At 44.3% G+C, this 19,361-nt stretch overlaps 1 protein-coding gene across 1 annotated transcript in view; it reads right to left on the minus strand.

The window, feature by feature from the left end:
• The window catches only part of ABCA4 (ATP binding cassette subfamily A member 4), a 111,360-nt gene that overhangs the window by 78,665 nt on the left and 13,334 nt on the right, over nucleotides 1-19,361 (minus strand). The window contains exons 2-6 of the mRNA XM_032652012.1: nucleotides 15,574-15,664; nucleotides 13,024-13,264; nucleotides 11,869-12,008; nucleotides 11,078-11,194; nucleotides 9,984-10,181 (exon numbers count right to left, since the gene is read on the minus strand). Of these exons, the coding sequence (XP_032507903.1) occupies nucleotides 9,984-10,181; nucleotides 11,078-11,194; nucleotides 11,869-12,008; nucleotides 13,024-13,264; nucleotides 15,574-15,594 (717 nt within the window). The 5' untranslated portion in view covers nucleotides 15,595-15,664. The remainder of the gene's footprint in view (nucleotides 1-9,983; nucleotides 10,182-11,077; nucleotides 11,195-11,868; nucleotides 12,009-13,023; nucleotides 13,265-15,573; nucleotides 15,665-19,361) is intronic.

Raw genomic sequence — 19,361 nt, forward strand, 5'->3', positions numbered from 1 at the left:
TCACTTGTTTACACAGCTAAATCAAACACTACCTTGGGAGAAGAAGCTACAGTAGCAGCAGGCTTCCTTCTTCAACTGTGACCTCTCCAGCTCTAATTCAAATACATTAAGTAATAGATAAATTATCTATTAAGTGGGAAAGGATGTCCAGTGGAGGCAAAGAGAGAAAGTATCTCTTTTTCTGCTTGAACCTGATAATCAAAGGGGATTGGTACTCTGTGCGGACACAGTACTTTGACTAATACACCCGGGACATGTGAGGGATGAGTCTTCAGGGATAAGAAAAGCACTACACCCTGAGAGACACAGCCTCTACAATCCTGCCTCTTACAAATTTGACTTCCACACTCAGGCTGAGAACAAAGTGGCTGATGAATGCCAAATGAGGTCTCAAGTGGTCCCGCTGGTGGACCTGGAGACACATGGGGTTCCTTCTGGAAAATGCCAATGGATGTGGGCGAACATCCCAGAATGAATTTCCTGGCATATCTAGACCATAACACTCAAGATTTGTTTCCCAACACATGGAAAAAGCCACTGGATAAAATAGTTTGGGGCTGTTTGAGTTGGTTGAGTTGGTGAGGTAGAGGCCAAAGGCGTTGCCATACATTTTATCTAACACACCGGGCACCGTGAACAGACATCTGAAATGTTCAACCACAGAGAGTGAGGAAATGCACCACGACAGGAAAACAAAGGGATAGGAAATGCACAGCTGTTAAAAAATGTCCGTTTCTAAAATAAATAAACACAATAATGAAACAAATAAAAAGGTCAGGTAGGAGCATGAAGACTCACACTAGGACAAAGCCACCAGGTGACGCTTCCTGTGTAGTTAGGTCCAGGGAAAGGCAGAATAGCCTGGCTGACAACCGCAGGGGATTTTAGCTCTCAAAGCTTTCTTGTTTAACCATTCCAACAACTTTGGGAGGTGAGTGTTACCATATTAAAAATATTTCATAATCAGCAGAGCTGGGCACTGACCATTGAAAGGGTCTGCCAGTCACAAACACCCAGTCTAGCCACACTGGAGAACGCTGCCCTGGCTGTGGCTCCACTTATCATCCTCATTTTTCAGGCAGGGGAACAGCGATATTGCCCGAAATCACAGAGCTGGTACATTATAGCAAGACTGGGGTTTCAGAAAGATCTCACTGGAGGCAGTCTGGGAGCTGAACAGAAGCAGTGAGAGACCAGAGGCCCACAGACCAGCTAGGAGAGATGGTACAGGCCGTAGTAAACAGAGGCCATACATGGAGAGGGTGAGGAAGGGGGATTTAGGAGATAATCTGGAAGATATTTGACAGTCCTTGGAGGATTTGTGACATTTTGACTTTGGATTTGTGTAACTTGTTTCTCCTCCATTAGACTGAATTCTAGCAACTTCTTGAGATACCACTACTAAGGCCTTATTTAATGACAAGCTTATCTCTCTCAATAGAATGTGAGCTTCTAGGGGTCAGGGATTAATTGTATTTGTTCAGAGGTAGGTACTTCAATTCATGAGAATATACGAATAACTGAATGAGCTCAAATCTGTTTGGTTTCCTACTCTAAACCTAGTTATTTCCAAACAGAAAAGACTGAATCACAATAGTGTCTGTTATTCTGAATATAACAAAATAATTGCTGTCCCTATCCAACTCATTATGTAATTTATCCAAACAATACTGACTGAACCCCCTACTAATATGCCCCTTGTGGTACAAGAAAGAACTTCCTCTTCAGAGCCAGACAGGTCTGGATTAGAATTCTGGATCCACCTCTTATCTGCTGTGGTATGTTAGGCAAGTCAGTTTTTAATTCTATAAAATGATAACAATTACGCCTGCTGGGCAGGTAGTTAGGAGCGTTGCATTAGATGACATGTAAGAGTGCCCAACATAGTGGCTGGCTCACAGCAGGCTCAAACACAAGTTCCTTTCTTCTACCTACGACTCGAGCCGACCCCCACTCCTCCCCAAACTGTGTTCTCCTTCCTCAGCCCAGTTCTATGTTTCTGAGAGACCGATGAGCCATAAAATAAGGTCATTGCCCATGAGTTGCTTATGATCCAGTTCATGGCTCTTAAAATAATATTGCTCTAATGGTGTAGACTTTTGTACCCTTCTGACCTTTCCCCTGACTTCTCCCTAGCCTCCCACTGCACATTTGGAGACAATGAATCAACAGAAGAAAGCACTAGGACAGATATTATGCAAATCCCTACACATCTGACTAAAGTAAATTACATGATCAGTAGCTTTACCTCCCTAATCCTATTTTTATTTAGGCTAGCCTGAAAAATACGCTCCCTGAGCACATTCTGGTTGGGTGGTGGTGGCATGTGGCCAGGACCATGGAAGGTACAGAGGAAAGGTGGTCCAAAAAAATCCCCCTACTCATAATTCATCAACAAGATAATCACCATGTAGATAATAAAGAGTTATGCACATATACTGAGTATGTTGACAGCAGAGGTAAAAGCAGTTAATGAATACATGTTTTTTCAAGACTTAGGGAAAGGAAGTTGTACCTGGTTAAAGTACAATTTTATGCCTTGATCAGAGGTATTTTCATATTAAAGTTTGGCTGAATTCAGCTTTCTGATGCTAAACGCAAGACCTGAAATTCAAATATACTATGAAATTCAAATACACTGTGAATTCTAAATAGTATTCCATCTGTGCCAGGCCTAACCCTTCGCTAAAGAAGGAAATCAAAGGGGAGGGGTGTGGATATTTGTTTTAACTAAAGGATTATCAGAGGAATTTTTCTAATTGTGCTTTTCTCAGAAGAAAAATATATGTGAATAGACATATAAATTATGAATGTAAGAGTATACACATACCAGTTTAAGATATTTACCTACATGAAGACTCATTTGCCCTCAGCCTCCTTAGATTTGGAGAAGAAGGTGATCAGAAGGACTGTAGAGATGACTCTTTCCACGTGTTAGAGACGTGATGCTCCCAAAATGTCACCTTCATCCCTTTCCCTGGTTGACTGCCCACCTTCTGACCAGGAAGTCTGTCTTTTATTCTTGGTTTTTTTTTTTCCCTGCTAAGGGCAGGGGATCAGGGGGAAGACTAAACATGGTTATGGGATGAATAAGGTTATAGAAGCCCTTTATTGAGGAGATGCTGCAAGGACAAAAAGAGTTCTGGAAAGTTCCCTCTATGCCTACTTTCTGGAGGATTTTTAGCCACAGCAATCAGAGAAGAAAAGGAAATAAAAGGAATCCAAATCGGAAACGAAGAAGTAAAGCTGTCACTGTTTGCAGATGACATGATACTATACATAGAGAATCCTAAAGATGCTACCAGAAAACTACTAGAGCTAATCAATGAATTTGGTAAAGTAGCAGGATACAAAGTTAATGCACAGAAATCTCTGGCATTCCTATACACTAATGATGAAAAATCTGAAAGTGAAACCAAGAAAACACTCCCATTTACCATTGCAACAAAAAGAATAAAATATCTAGGAATAAACCTACCTAAGGAGACAAAAGACCTGTATGCAGAAAATTATAAGACACTGATGAAAGAAATTAAAGATGATACAAATAGATGGAGAGATATACCATGTTCTTGGACTGGAAGAATCAACATTGTGAAAATGACTCTACTACCCAAAGCAGTCTACAGATTCAATGCAATCCCTATCAAACTACCACTGACATTTTTCACAGAACTAGAAAAAAAATTTTCACAATTTGTATGGAAACACAAAAGATCCCAAATAGCCAAAGCAATCTTGAGAAAGAAAAACGGAGTTGGAGGAATCAGGCTCCCAGACTTCACACTATACTACAAAGCTACAGTGATCAAGACAGTATGGTACTGGTACAAAAACAGAAATAAAGATCAGTGGAACAGCATAGAAAGCCCAGAGATAAACCCACGCACATATGGTCACCCACCTTATTTTTTGATAAAGGAGGCAAGAATATACAATGGAGAAAAGACAGCCTCTTCAATAAGTGGTGTTGGGAAAACTGGACAGCTACATGTAAAAGAATGAAATTAGAACACTCCCTAACACCATACATAAAAATAAACTCAAAATGGATTAAAGACCCAAATATAAGGCCAGAAACTATCAAACTCTTAGAGGAAAACATAGGCAGAACACTTTATGACATAAATCACAGCAAGATCCTTTTTGACCCACCTCCTAGAGAAATGGAAATAAAAACAAAAATAAACAAATGGGACCTAATGAAACTTCAAAGCTTTTGCACAGCAAAGGAAACCATAAACAAGACCAAAAGACAACCCTCAGAATGGGAGAAAATATTTGCAAATTAAGCAACTGACAAAGGATTCATCTCCAAAATTTACAAGCAGCTCATGCAGCTCAATATCAAAAAAACAAACAACCCAATCCAAAAATGGGCAGAAGACCTAAATAGACATTTCTCCAAAGAAGATATACAGACTGCCAACAAACACATGAAAGAATGCTCAACATCATTAATCATTAGAGAAATGCAAATCAAAACTACAATGAGATATGATCTCACACCAGTCAGAAGGGCCATCATCAAAAAACCTAGAAACAATAAATGCTGGAGAGGGTGTGGAGAAAAGGGAACACTCTAGCACTGCTGGTGGGAATGTTAATTGGTATAGCCACTATGGAGAACGGTATGGAGGTTCCTTAAAAAACTACAAATAGAACTACCATATGACCCAGAAATCCCACTACCGGGCATATACCCTGAGAAAACCATAATTCAAAAAGAGTCATGTACCAAAATGTTCATTGCAGCTCTATTTACAATAGCCTGGAGTTGGAAACAACCTAAGTGTCCATCATCGGATGAATGGATAAAGAAGATGTGGCACATATATACAATGGAATATTACTCAGCCATAAAAAGAAACGAAATCGAGTTATTTGTAGTGAGGTGGATGGACCTAGAGTCTGTCATACAGAGTGAAGTAAGTCAGAAAGAGAAAGACAAATACCGTATGCTAACACATATATATGGAATCTAAGGAAAAAAAAAATGTCATGAAGAACCTAGGGGTAGGACAGGAATAAGGACACAGATCTACTAGAGAATGGACTTGAGGATATGGGGAGGGGGAAGGGTAAGCGGTGACAAAGTGAGAGAGTGGCGTGGACATATATACACTACCAAACGTGAAATAGATAGCTACTGGGAAGTAGCCGCATAGCACAGGGAGATCAGCTCAGTGCTTTGTGACCACCTAGAGGGGTGGGATAGGGAGGGTGGGAGGGAAGGAGACGCAAGAGGGAAGAGATATGGGAACATATGTATATGTATAACTGATTCACTTTGTTATAAAGCAGAAACTAACACACCATTGTAAAGCAATTATACTCCAATTAAGATGTTAAAAAAAAAAAAAAAAAGGAGTTCTGGAGCCACTGAACCACTGTCCACAGAAGGGCCAGAATGGCCCCAGAGACATCCTCCTGGGCCTTCAGGGATGGACTAAAAGTCCTGATTGTAAACCAATTCACAAGGTTAATATGAAGAGTGGCTTCACATCCTGGTTAACGCTTACACAAAGTGAGTCTGAGAAAAAGCTTCGTTCCTCACGTGGTCTGTGGTTTAAGGCTGGACATCCTTGTGGTTCATAGCAAGAGCTGCCATGCATCAAATGGCTCTACTATGTGCCCAGCCCTCTCCAATCTCATCCTCACAGCTGCCTGGAAAGGGGGGCACTAACAGCCCCACCTAAGAGATGGGGAATCGGGGGCAGAGAATTTATACACAGGTTTAACTAGTCACGGCACAAAGGTATTGAGTGCCCTTCACACTTCACTCACTTTATCTTTAACAACAACTCTGTGAGGTCTGTTGTGCTATCTGGATTTTACAGATAAGAAAATTGAGCCTTAGCAGGTAAAGCGTCTTTCCCAGAGTGATGTAGCTCATGGGCAGAGATCCAGGCCCATTTATCCTCACTGGCAGGTGAGAAGGTTCCCCAAGCAGTGGCCTAACATGGCATACAATGACCAAGCAAGGCAGCTCGGGAGGAATGGGACACTCTCCAGGATACTCAGTGGAATTTCCAGTAACTAAGGCCCCACCCCGAGCAGAAAGAAAGAGGACTTAGCCCTTCTATTAGGTGAAGAGAAAACTTACTGAATCACTCCCCTTTCCTGTAATGACAAAAGGCTTAAAAGTTTGCTCTTAGTTCTTGGACCTTCTGTTGTTCAATACCACATGTGAGTGCAGCACTGACCTGAACTGACATAATTTACATTTTAGAGTATTTTTGCTGAATTTTCCTGAAATGATTTTTTTCGTTTTTGGAATAGGCAGGGAAGTAGGCATCAAGGCTGGCCCAGAAGTTCTCAAAGCTCTTTAATGAAAGTCATATTACTGAAAAGGAGAGGCTCAGTCAAGCCTTGAACAGCCTATGAAGGAACATGCTTGCTGCCCTGTCCTGGAGAAGCCCTTAGAGCCATCCCGAAGAGGTTTTCATGCCCTGTCTGCTACTGAGTAGTCCTCAGGATGAGAGCTGGGGAGTTTCCAAAGCTCCTCGAGACTTCCCAAAACACAAGCACAAAAGCAGAAAATTCCAGGACCAGTTGTAATGACTGGATTCTACCTCACCGCTTTTCAGACACACCCCCAAGCCCCCCTCCCCCGCCTTCTCCTTTCAGTTTATTCCCCATCACTTTCCTCCTCCTTCCCGCTCCCCTGCTCCCCAGGGCAGGAAGATCAGAAACCTCAGCATAATTACCCGCTGGGTTTCTGCCACCATCAAAACCCCTCTTAGCAACCCCTGGGGCAGGCCATTGACCTGTGGCAGTCTTGGCCTTTGCTTAGGAGCATTTCGCTGGGCTAATGGGATTGCAAGGCCCCAGGGAAGTGTTGGTGGTTTATGTGAGATGCGATTAGCAGTTTTGTAATCCCTAGAGGAGCACCAGGAGTGGCTCAGTGGCTGGGCCTGATTTCACTAATTCCACTCTCCTCCTCCCAAACAGTATTTTTTGTTTGTTTGAATTTTACTAAAAAGTTAATATTTATTAAGTGCTTACTAAATGCCAGGCACTGTCTTAAGTGCTCTGCATGAATTAACTCAGTTAATTCTCATAGCAAGCCTATTAGGTAAGTATTATTAATATCCCCACTTTACAGATGCAGAAACTGAGGCACAACTAGCAGGGATTTGAACCCAGGTGGTCTGGCTCCAGAGACTGAATTCTTAACCATTTAATATATACTAAGTATCTGTTGGGTGCTTGGTGCTACATTAAGCACAAGCTACATGGAAAAAATGATCCTTCAAGAAAACAAGCCCTTTACATCACCGTGCAAATGTCAAGTCAAACCTAAGACAAGAAGTATTCTTTATACTGATACGTAGTACCTCACAAAAATATTGTGAGACCCTCTGAACTCTATTCTGCAAGAATAAAGGAAGAGAGTGCCTCCATCTGCACCTCATCTAAAAAATCCTGCCTATATTATAAGCACAGTGGTGGATGGTGGTGGGCATGGCCAGGGATGGGGACTTAGCTGGTAGAGGCACCGTGAGAAGAAGACGATGTCAACTGAGTAATCGTACAAGGGGACTCCAAGCTCCCACCAATCTAACAGGTTTGTAAAAATACAGACTACCAGGCCTCTTCCCTGGGAATTCTGAGTCAGTTGATCTGGGTTTGTGTCCAGAAATCTGTTTTGTAAAAAGCACCCATGGTCATTCTTGTCTTCGGACAAGTTGGGAATCACTTTGTAATGACCTGAACTTTGGTCGTGCTGCTGCCACACCTGACCCCTTCTGAAAGGCCACCTAGAGAGCCTGTGCTGATATTTCTACGGTTCTGGAGAGGGAGCATCACACACTCCGGGGAAATTCTGGTGGCACCAAGGGCAGCAGGGAGTCTTTAAGAGCACTGTGGTGACAGCAGGTGCCAGGCTTTTTCTCACGAGTTAGTTATCCTCAGGACCAAGGAGTCTGGGGAAAGGGGCGTGCTCTTGGGGGCCACTGGCTTAATTCCCTCTCCTATTGCCCAGAGCATCTTCTACCTGCTAATGGCTCTATATGACATGAGGCCCAATGGTAGATGTGATAAGCCCTCAGGTGGAGATGTTCCCTGGAAGTTTGAGGTCAAGAATTCAAAAATAACTAGGATGGGCTCCTTGACTCTGATAACTCCAGCCTGCTGATCTGCCAGAGACGGACATGTTAACCGCTAACGTGAGTCTAACTTGAATACGGTTTGAAAGAGATGTAAAGAGGGGGCCAGGGATGCACAGAGGAGTGAATGACTAAACCTATGTCGAAGCAGAAGTGACATTTGAGAGCTAAGTCTCAAAAAGTGAATGAAGAGAAGCTCAGTAGATGGAGAAGGAAAAGTCCTTTCAGACTTCTCTGCCTTGTGTTTCTTCTTTCGGGGAAATACCGCCCCCCCCCCACTTCATAGTAATCATGCACAGTCCATGAGACTCAGATGAAGCTAACTGCGCTTGCCTTACCTCGTGGTGGTACACAATCCGCTGAGGGACTGGGGACAGGTAGAGTGGCCAGGCCAATTTGAGAACTCTCTAGGAGTATTATGAATGCTACGGGAAAGCCACTCTCTCTTTCTGTGTAGTTTTTGGGGTAAAGATGACCACTGAGGGCTGTGAGCAGCTGACACACTACCAAATGGAAAGGGTCTGGCTGAGATCAAAGTTGGGCCAAGGCAAGCAGAAAGGTAAGATGGAAGGACACAGTGTCCTAGGTCCCCTGAACTTCCGGGTTATGTCAACCAGTAAATTCTCTTTTTCACTTAAGCAAAAAGGCTCTCATAAATAGGCAGAGAAACAGCCATTTGCAAAGGATGAAATCATGAGAAGCTGGGGTGTCCCTGAGGGTGGTGGGAGGAGCTGTGGAGCAGAGCTGAAGATGTATGAGTGAGCAGAGGCTGGGAAGGTGGGCTGGAGCAGGTTTGGAAGGGACCTGTGTTCCCTGAGGATGAGTCATTAAGATTGTAAGAGTGGCAGTGATGCCAGCAGATGTGTGTTTGGAATGTAACTCTGGTGTCAGCGTGGAGAAGCGCCTGAACCAACAGAGACTGGACCCTGGCGTCCAGGGAGGGAGCCTTTAGAACAGGCTAGTGGATAGATGACAAGGCCTCTGGGGCTCAGAGAGCCTGGCAAGCAAGAGGAGGAGTGGAGAAGTACCTAGAGATGAGGAGCCAAAGCTCAGTGACTGGACGCAACAGAGGCAGTGGAGGGGTCAGGACAGCAGGCTCCGAATTCAGACACGCCAGATCTGCATCCTGTCTGTTCTACCTAATAGCTGTGAGATGGGATCTTATTTAAACTCTTTAAGCCTCAGCTTCTGCACCTGTAAAGTGGGAATGATGATAGCATACACTCGATGGAGCTATCAGAGGATTGAATGAACTAAGGTACGTAAAAGCGCTTAGCACGGTGCTTGGCAAAACGTTACACAGTAAATGAGAGCTGTTGTGTGGAAGGTGATTTAAGGTTGACCCTTAAAGCTCTAGCTTGAGAATTTGGAAAAATGCAGAGGACCGCGATCAGGATGGGAAATGCTGAAGGAGGATAGGTTTCATGGGTAGTGAGAATACAAATTTGTTTTGGACACGTTGAGGCTGATGTGCCTGTATAACCCGGGGGTGGGAGTGTCCAGCAAGCAAGGGGACCTCGGAACTTGAGGTTTGGTGAACACTACCAATGGACAGCCACTGAAGCAATGGCAGACAGGAGATGGCTGAGGACAGACACGACACTGTATGAACTACAAGGCAGAAGGAGTAGCCAAGGAGGAGTCAGGGAGCTGTTAGGAGGCAGAAGATGTGAAGAGGGAACTATTTAATTGTGGATAAGCTGTTAGAGAACAGGATCCATCTCTGGGGGCTGTGGGAATTCTTGTTTCTTCAGTGGGGAAAATGAGATTTGAAACCCAAGACCACTTGACTTGCTAAGGGATCTCTGGCTCCACCTACAGGGCTGTCCTGGAGGGGCCCAATGTGGCCCTCAAATGGCTTGCTGCCCTTACCTCCAGGTATTGATTAGCCAGGCGTAGTGTGCGATCAGTGATGTTAAATATATCCCTCCAGTCGAAGTTGTCCATGTCATCAGCCTGGCCCTCTCGTGGGCCCCTATAGAGGAAGTTCAGTACGGCTTCAGCAGTAATACCTTCTTCACCAAGCTGCCTATTCCAAGAGGCTTTTACTGTTGGGTTCTCCAGGGTGTCCTTGGGAAGAAGCAATATAGTTACAGCATTTAGAATTCCACAGGGCTTCCCTGGTGGCGCAGTGGTTGAGGGTCCGCCTGCCGATGCAGGGGACATGGGTTCGTGCCCCGGTGCGGGAGGATCCCGCATGCCACCGAGTGGCTGGGCCCATGAGCCATGGCCGCTGAGCCTGCGCGTCCGGAGACTGTGCTCCATAACGGGAGAGGCCACAGCAGTGAGAGGCCCGCGTACCGCAAGAAAAAAAAAAAAAAGAATTCCACAGGATCTTTGGTCTTGTTTTTAGGCCATTTCTAATTTTTAACAAATCGGATAGACTTTAAGGCTCCCTAAAAATCTAGTGGGTTTTCTTCCATCATAAGGCATATCTATCTATATCCCATTTCCCCCCAATACATAGGTCTCTACAACAGAGGGGAGACGTGTATGTGGGGACGGGGCAGAGGGGCAGGGAAATGGTATATAGGAAGCTTTCTTTTTCTTAAGGATTTTCTTTGGTTCCCTCTTAATTATCCCCGCTATGCAGGACTCTTATCTCCTGGTTTTGTGAAACTGAAAATGAGACCAGAGAGACACACTCAACCACCTTTTGCAGTTACAGAGCTGGCCCCTTCGGGAGATGCCCCTTTGAATGTGAGGCCCTCAAGTGAATTCATAACAGGAAGAAACCTCAGGAGGTTACTGGTCTTATGGTGGTTTTCACATTTCCCCAGAGTTTCAGAAAGCTATATCCCACCCAAAGCCGGTGATTCCACATGATGACAGCTTCCAAAACTGGTGCTTATTATATTTTGATCTAACTCCAGGGGTGATTAACCCTCTATTGGGCAAAGGAAACAAATGGAACTTCCCTGGCCTTTCTCCTCCCCCCGCCTCCCGACCTCTAATACCATCCGTACTCTGATCATGGTCATCTGCATGCTCTTGTCAAAGAAGTACCAGATCTGGGGCCCTACTTCTTCCCAGGCTTTGACCAACTTCCTGAAACGCTCCAGCTCTTCAAACGTCGAGTTGGCCTAAAACCAGACAGAGACAGCAAAAGAATGGAGAGAGAAAAAGTGAGAAAGAATCTTGGTTGTACCTTTCCTGTCACAAACCCTCAATATTTAGGAAAGGCTTTTCAAGGAAGTGTCTTTATTTTCTCAGTTGATTGATATTTCCCAGAACAATCAGCTATTTCCCACCCTCCCAGATTGACAGAATCTTATTTCTTAGTATCTCAGAGGTACTCATAATATTGATGATGCTATTGTCTCAGAACCTCATTAAAGCTGGATTTGGACTCCCTGTGAGCAAATGCTCTTCCTCCCTTCCTCCCTATCTTTGTCTGTTCCGGGTAGCCAGGCTTCAGAGAACTGTGAACTCTTCCCTTAGGGATAGAATTCAGGCAGTGAGGAAGAAAATCTCATTGTAGGCTGCATAGAGAGGGGAGGGCCAGGCAGGGGCATTGGTGCAAAGCCTTCCAATGATGTCTGTGGATGGGGGAGGAACCAAGAGTCCACTTAGCAAAAAGCAAACACGAGGCCCACCACCAGGAGGGCACAGTAAAAACTATAGACACACACACACACACATACCACACACACACCACGCTCATTCACACATACACACACATGCATGCATACACACTCTCATTCTACTGGGTAGCCAGAGGAGAAGGCAGAAGGGACAAAACCAGCTGGGACCTTACGTTCTTCAGTATCCTGCGTATTGCGGGGGAATCCGGAGTAAAGAGGATTTTTCCCATCAGCAAAGGCTTTGCCGCCCTCCAGGCTATTTTGGTTAGAGGGTTTGACTCCAGGCTCTGGATCAATGCATTACAAAAGGTTGCTGTCAGGAGAGAAGGGACAGATTTTATAGAAACTCCCCGTTGCTCACAGCTAAACATAGTCATTAGTGTGTTCAAATCACATGTCTCATTCAACTGTATGCTGGAGGATTTGACAAATAACCTAAATTAATAGGCTGTACCCCACCAATAACAAGCTCATCATTAGTAAGTTAAAATGCCACAGTGCATCTCAATAAAGGCCTCATCAGAGAAACAAAGGATGGGGCTTGCCTTGTGTTTTTTTTTCTGCTTTAGAGGAAGGCTGAGAAGCCTGCTTATGATTATTGCAAGGAACAGAGGCCATTCTCAGATGAAAGGGACCAAGAGGCCAAACAAGGCCTCCCCTTGCAATCTCAGCTTTAGTCTCAATAACTTCCTTTCAATTAGCTGCTTAACTTCTCTGTTGTGTGTGGCTGTCTTAGGGCCCAGCTGCTTTTGGTGTGTGCCTTGCTGCTTCTTTTCAATTTTTAACTAGAGGGTTGCCCAGCTGCATTTCGTCCACACCCCACCCTCCTTTACCCCACAGGAGCCAAAAAAAGTAGTGAAAGGTGGGAAAGATAACTTGCCAGCAACTTGCCATTTGGAAAATAATTCAGTACTACACACACGGATTTTCACTACATTGTGTTTGTAAAAACATCCCATAGCCATGTTTACTCTCCAGAGCCCTTCTGACCCCAGCTCTGCTTGCAACTCTGGGTTGCCTCCTCATTTATCTTTCTCTTCCTCTAGAACGTAACCCTAGTTCAATCAGATCAGTGGGAAATGTCCCCTCCGTTCCCATTCCAAGTGGGTCTCAGTTCTTTCCATGGCTCACTTCCAGAATTCTTTATGAGCACTACCCGCTTCCTACTTGGGGAAATGGACTCTCTGGAAGGAGAAGCCTCTTTGCCCAAGGCCCCTCAACAAGACCAAGGGAAAATCAACCCCAGGATTAATTTCACCTGGAAGTGTTAACCCATCGGCTTAACCAACATCAGAAGCCAATTTATATGCAGGACTTAGAAAACTTACTTGTTCTTTTGTCATAAGAATAGATAGGATCTTTCCTTGTGGAGTCAATCCCCAGGAAGGCTTTATAGTTATTGTCTTCGTACCAGTTGAAGGAGAACACCCGAGAGCCTCCTCCCTCTGGGTAGCCACACAAGAGGTCAGACAGGGTGCCCATCAGCTGTGTGAACGTCTCTGGACCGCCAGTCTGCACGAGTGGCCTGGTCACCCACAGCAAGTCTTGAACACTTGGTCGGTGGATGAACTATGGCAAGGCAAAGGCTTCGGGTTATGCTAAGGTAGTCAGAGTCACAATCCACTGTGAAGTCAAAGCTCCAAAGTTTGGGGAGACCTTTGCATAGGCATTTGATTTCCAGGTTTGAAAGAAAACATATATATGCTTAGCAATCCTTAATCCAGCTGTGAAATAAAATCTACTGCCACCCACTCAGGGCCTAGGAGGAAACGAGGATGAGCCTTAAAGAAAATAAAAGAGTTAACCTCCAAAGTATTTCAATATTATTTCTCTCTTCCAGTCCATTTAGTTTGAATTCCTTGGGAATGTGTCCTTGGGGAAACATAGAGAATATTTCTCTACCAGTCAGTTCTTAGGTTCTGTTATCCCACCAAGATGGAGCTACCGGAAAACTGGGAAATAAAATAGAGGAGTAGCTCTGTCCTAGAAAGGCAAAGCCGGGGCAAATTTCTTTGGCCAAATAGTTTAGAATTTAGCTTTCTATATTTGGAAAATTATCTTCTTATTAGCGTAGCTTTACCAAATGTGAACTCTTCCATTTCCTGAAATGTGTGGTTTGTGGTTTCTTTTAGTGTGTGTGTGTGTGTGTGTGTGTATGTGTGTGTATGTTTTAAGATCTAAGCAAATATAGAACAGATGAAGTCTCCATTCTTGGGAAAACTATTTTTAAATTCTTCACCAAACTAAGAAGAGGCTGGTGGTCATCTCTCCATATTGGTACCCAGTGGCACTCAGTGGCCTTGTTTTCTGAAGGTAGATCTAAAATGCTGAGAACTAAGTTGAAGGGCTGCCAGAGTTGCCAGGGTCTCAGTTCCCATAATACCATTTGACTTTAAAGGAAAATACAAAATAAAAATCATGCTGCTTTTATTCCCAAAACACACTTGGTTACTTATTCTCAAAGGCACTTGGGGATTTAAAAAACCATTAGGATTCAACAGGTGAGACTGAAAACAGTCCTCCCACTGCAGTAAGTGATGTTTTACCGGTCATCTCCTCTCTGTCCACATGCCAACACTTGCTCTCTGAAACTGCTGAGCGCCATGTAGAAATCCACATATTGAGTCATGCCTATAATCACCAGTCTAGGCTTCAATAATAAAGATGGAATCTCAAACTGCTTCAACAACAGTAAGTCGTATGACAGTCTTATAAGGGGTTATTACCATTATTATGTTGCTCATTTAATCAAAGCGCTCCGAGATGAAGGGGTGGCTCCAGAGTCAAATAGTCTAGTATTAGTTAACATAAACTGGGCCATCTGCTTCAACCCAGTCACGAATGCTAGACTTGCTACCTAGACAGACAAGAAACCTTCTGCAAACTCCCACATGGAATTAAGAGCTTTAATATGCTTTGGAGATTTTTTTAAAAAATTCTCTATCAACCTTCAACCCTATTATACTGATATGAATTTTTAAAATGCTTATGAAGAAAAGAAGTTAAACACAGACTCCCCCTGCAGCAGGTGGCCATCAGTACAATGGGCCCTTCTCTCTAACTTTCCCCTGCACGGCACTCTGCGCAGGCTGAGCTTAGTTTTATGAGGAGGAGATTCTAACCACGCAGTTTTCCAGGTTGGCAAAGCCCAAGTCAGCTGAGAATACTGGAGGGGAAAAAAAGTTTAGGGAAAATTATATTCCCCTGTTGCCTCTCTTTCATAATCCTCATTACACTTGAAGATAATTGTTCATTTCACATCTCTCTTCCCTGTTGGACTATACATTTCACAAGGCAGTGACCATATCCTGTCTCTTCATCATTATGACCCCAGCACCTCTCATCTGTTGAGTGGAGAAATCATTTTATATATGGGCAAAGGCTTGGCATTTGATTAAACTGTGCGCAATCTTTTACAAAACAACACAAAAAGTCACTATCTTTGTGATGAAATGAGTATGTAATATGTATGTAAGACACTTAGTGCCTGTAGCACTGTGTAAGTGTATGCGATTACTATTAATGGTATAGATTTATGTGGATTTCAAGAGCATAATAGAATATTGGATCACATCAGAAAGAGTGGAAAGACTTAGATTCAGCTGTCAGTCCACTAATAATAATCTGCTACACCAGACAGAGTGTTATTTCTTTCTAGGTGTGAAATTAGACGAACAGTTTCCTTTCTTACTGCCTCCGACCCAGGAGCACAGATAATTAAGGATATGAACAGGTATTTTGAAATTGCTAGATGGAAAGATCAATGTATTTCTCCTTGAACAGGTCCTGAGGTAACAATTAACTTATCTGACGTAATAAGTGTGATAAAATGGTGGAAAGATATAATGAAATTATATTACTATCATCAAACCACTTACTTCTTGAATTCTTGGCGACATATCAGATAATATTCTTCCCCACGATCTCAGATTGATACCTTGAGAACTGCTGTCCCAGGAGTTTGGGAAGCTGTAAATTTACAGGAAAAAGTTTTAAAAATATAGTATATATATGTAGTTCTACATATATACATGGGTGCTATCTGATCTCCTGTATGCTTGAAAAATATTTCCTCCCTTCTTTTTGATCACGGAACCTCTTCTGAAAGATTGCTTTCAGAAAACAAACTTCTTTCGTCTACTCGAGAAAATCAAAGGTTCTTATTCTCAGCCCTGCTGAGCTAGGCAATCACAAATAGTTTCATGGTGACATTAAATACACCAAAGTGATTCTGATTGCTGGTTTAGCAACACCAGACAAGGCTCCTGGAGGAAGGAAGACAGAGCACAGCTGCTGGGGTGTAAAGGAAGGCCACGTGCAGAGGGTGCCCACCTGTTCACCTCGGGCTTCCTTGTCATTGTTGTCCCTTTATGTCCTTTCCAGACAGGTCGTGTCTCTTCCTCTGTTCAGCACCACTCTTATGGAAGATTCGGCTAACTCCAGAACCTTTCTTTTTAAAGCTGCGATTGGCAGCCTTAAAGAGAGAGAAGTTCCCTTGCAATCGATTCTCTAAGTGACGCCAGTGTTCTGGTGACCCCAGGCCCACGTGGTGATGCAGAGCTGTTTGTGCGTTTTCCACCGCGGTGGGGAACGTGGAAGTTCACAAGCTCGCTGGCTCCAAGTCCCAGAGCCTGAGGTGAACACCTTGTTTTCCGGAAATCAAGTGCAAGTCCTGAATGAATAACTTCATTCTTCATAGTTTCAAAAATGATTGAATCACCGAGTCTCTGTTTTTTAGGACTGAATTCTAACTTTTAAGATTGTGATTTTCAAACTCAAGTGTGCATCTTGAGTAGGCCTGGAGGGGAATCTTCATTTTAACAAGCTCAACATATAATTCTGATTCATGCATTTATGGACCACAAGCCACAAGCCTTGCCTTTTTATTTGCCAGTGTGGCTCTCCTAAATGATGGGTGTACCGATCCAGCTGTGGCAGAGCAGAGGAGCAGGTGGAGTTAGGCTTTGAGCAGCCCAGCCTCCTATTTCTAGCTGTGGTCCTGCTCCACTCTCTCCTGGCTGTAGGTGCAGGAGCCCTCATATTCTCTCTGACTCTGAACTGAAGAATAAGTGTACGTACACTCTTGGAGCATCAACATTTCAGGCTTACTTTCTAACTGTAATATGAAAGGCTTTGTTACAAATGAGAGCTACAAAGCAGACAGGTGGAGAATTTTCTAGAGGAAGGAGCAGCAAAGCCACCATTGAAATTATACCCCTGAGAAGAGTCTTCTCTCCTTAACCTTAACACTGGGCCTAGGCTTTGGTCTTGCCATGACTACTTTTCAAACTCCTTGAAAATAGCTTCAGTGTATGTTGAGCAAAGCGCTTTAATTGCCGAGAAGAACAGGTAGGAAGGGAGGAAGCCAGCAGGTAAAAATGTGTGCCAATGGCAAGATATCACTCAGTCCTGTTGACTCTCCTTCCTAGCTATATCCAGTAAGATCTGTCACAGATGAAAGGGGATCTAAGATACACATCAATTAAAATGCCATTGTGGACCTTATTTTTTTTTATTTTGATCTGAACAAACCAGCTGTAACGATCAGAGGGAAAGTGAACATAACTGGGTATTTGGTAATATTGAGGAATTAATGTTAATTTTGTTGGGTGTGATCATAGCACTGTGGTTTTGTTAAAACAAATAAGTTTTTATGTTAGAAATACATAGGGAAATATGTGAGGATGAAATGTTGTCTGTGGTTTGCTTTAAAAGACTTCAGGGAAAAAAAAAGAAAAAAAAAAGACTTCAGGGAGGTTTAGAGGAAGATGGCGGAAGAGTAGGACGTGGAGATCACCTTTCTCCCCACAGATACAACAGAAATACATCTATACGTGGAACAACTCCTACAGAACATCTACTGAATGTTGGCAGAAGACCTCAGACCTCCCAAAAGGCAAGAAACTCCCCACGTACCTGAGTAGGGCAAAAGAAAAAAGAAAAAACAGAGACAAAAGAATAGGGCCGGCACCTGCACCAGTGGGAGGGAGCTGTGAAGGAGGAAAAGGTTCCACACACTAGGAAGCCCCTTCGCGGGCGGAGACTGCGGGAGGCAGAAGGGGGAGCTTCAGTGCCGCGGAGGAGAGCACAGCAACAGGGGTGCGGAGGGCAAAGCGGGGAGATTCCTGCACAGAGGATCAGGGCCGACCGGGCACTCACCAGCCCGAGAGGCTTGTCTGCTCACCCGCCGGGGCGGGCGGGGCTGCAAGCTGAGGCTCGGGTTTCGGTCGGAGCGCAGGGAGAGGACTGGGGTTGGCGGCGTGAACACAGCTTGCAGGAGGTTAGTGCGCCACGGCTGGCCAGGAGGGATTCCGGGGAAAAGTCTGGACCTACCGAAGATGCAAGAGACTTTATCTTCCCTCTTTGTTTCCTGGTGCGCGAGGAGAGAGGTTTAAGAGCGCTGACCGGCGCGAGCCGCGGCTAAAAGCACGGACCCCAAAGACGGGCGGGAGACGCTAAGGATGCTGCTGCCGCCACCAAGGGGCCTGTGTGCGAGCACAGGTCACTATCCACACCCCTCTTCCCGGGAGCCTGTGCAGCCCACCACTGCAAGGTTCCCGGGATGCAGAGACAACTTCCCCGGGAGAACGCACAGCGGGCCTCAGGCTGGTGCAACGTCACGCTGGCCTCTATCGCCGCAGGCGCGCCCCGCACGCCGTGCCCCTCCCTTCCCCCCGCCCCCCGGCCTGAGTGAGCCAGAGCCCCCGAATCAGCGGCTCCTTTAACCCTGTCCTGTCTGAGCAAAAAACAGACGCCCTCCAGCGACCTCCACGCAGAGGCAGGGCCAAATCCAAAGCTGAGCCCCTGTGAGCTGTGAGAACAAAGAAGAGAAAGGGAAATCTCTCCCAGCAGCCTCAGAAGCAGCGGATTAAAACTCCACAATCAACTTGATGTACCCTGCATCTGTGGAATACATGAATAGACAACGAGTCATCCCAAATTGAGGAGGTGGGCTTCGAGAGCAAGATCTATGATTTTTTCCCCTTTTCCTCTTTTTGTGAGTGTGTATGTGTATGCGTCTGTGTGAGATTTTGTCTGTATAGTTTTGCTTCCACCATTTGACCTAGGGTTCTATCTGTCCATTGTTTTTTTTTTAATTATTTTTCTTAATAATTTTAATAACTTTATTATACTTTCTTTCTTTTTTTTTCCTTCCTTCCTTCCATCCTTCCTTCCCTCCTTTAGACCATGAATCATCCCAAATTGAGGAGATGGACTTTGAGAGCAAGATTTATGATTTTTTTCCCTTTACCTTTTTTTGTGAGGGTGTATGTGTATGCTTCTAAGATTTTGTCTGTATAGCTTTGCTTCCAACATTTGTCCTAAGGTTCTATCCGTCCCTCTTTTTTTCTAAATAATTATTTTTTAATTCAATAACTTTATTTTACTTTATTTTATGTTACTGTATCTTCTTTCTTTCTTTTTTCCTTCCTTCGCTCCCTCCTTCCTTCCTCCCTCCCTCCCTCCTTTCCTTCTTGCCTTTTTTCCTTCCTTCCTTCCTTCCTTTCTTCCTTTCTTCCTTTCTTCATACTTCTACTAATTCTCTCTACTTTTTCTCCCTTTTATTCTGAGCCGTGTGGATGAAAGGCTCTTGGTGCTCCAGCCAGGAGTCAGGGCTCTGCCTCTGAGGTGGGAGAGCCAACTTCAGGCCACTGGTCAACAAGAG

Source organism: Phocoena sinus, chromosome 1 (assembly GCF_008692025.1).
Source record: "Phocoena sinus isolate mPhoSin1 chromosome 1, mPhoSin1.pri, whole genome shotgun sequence".
NCBI lineage: Eukaryota > Metazoa > Chordata > Mammalia > Artiodactyla > Phocoenidae > Phocoena > Phocoena sinus.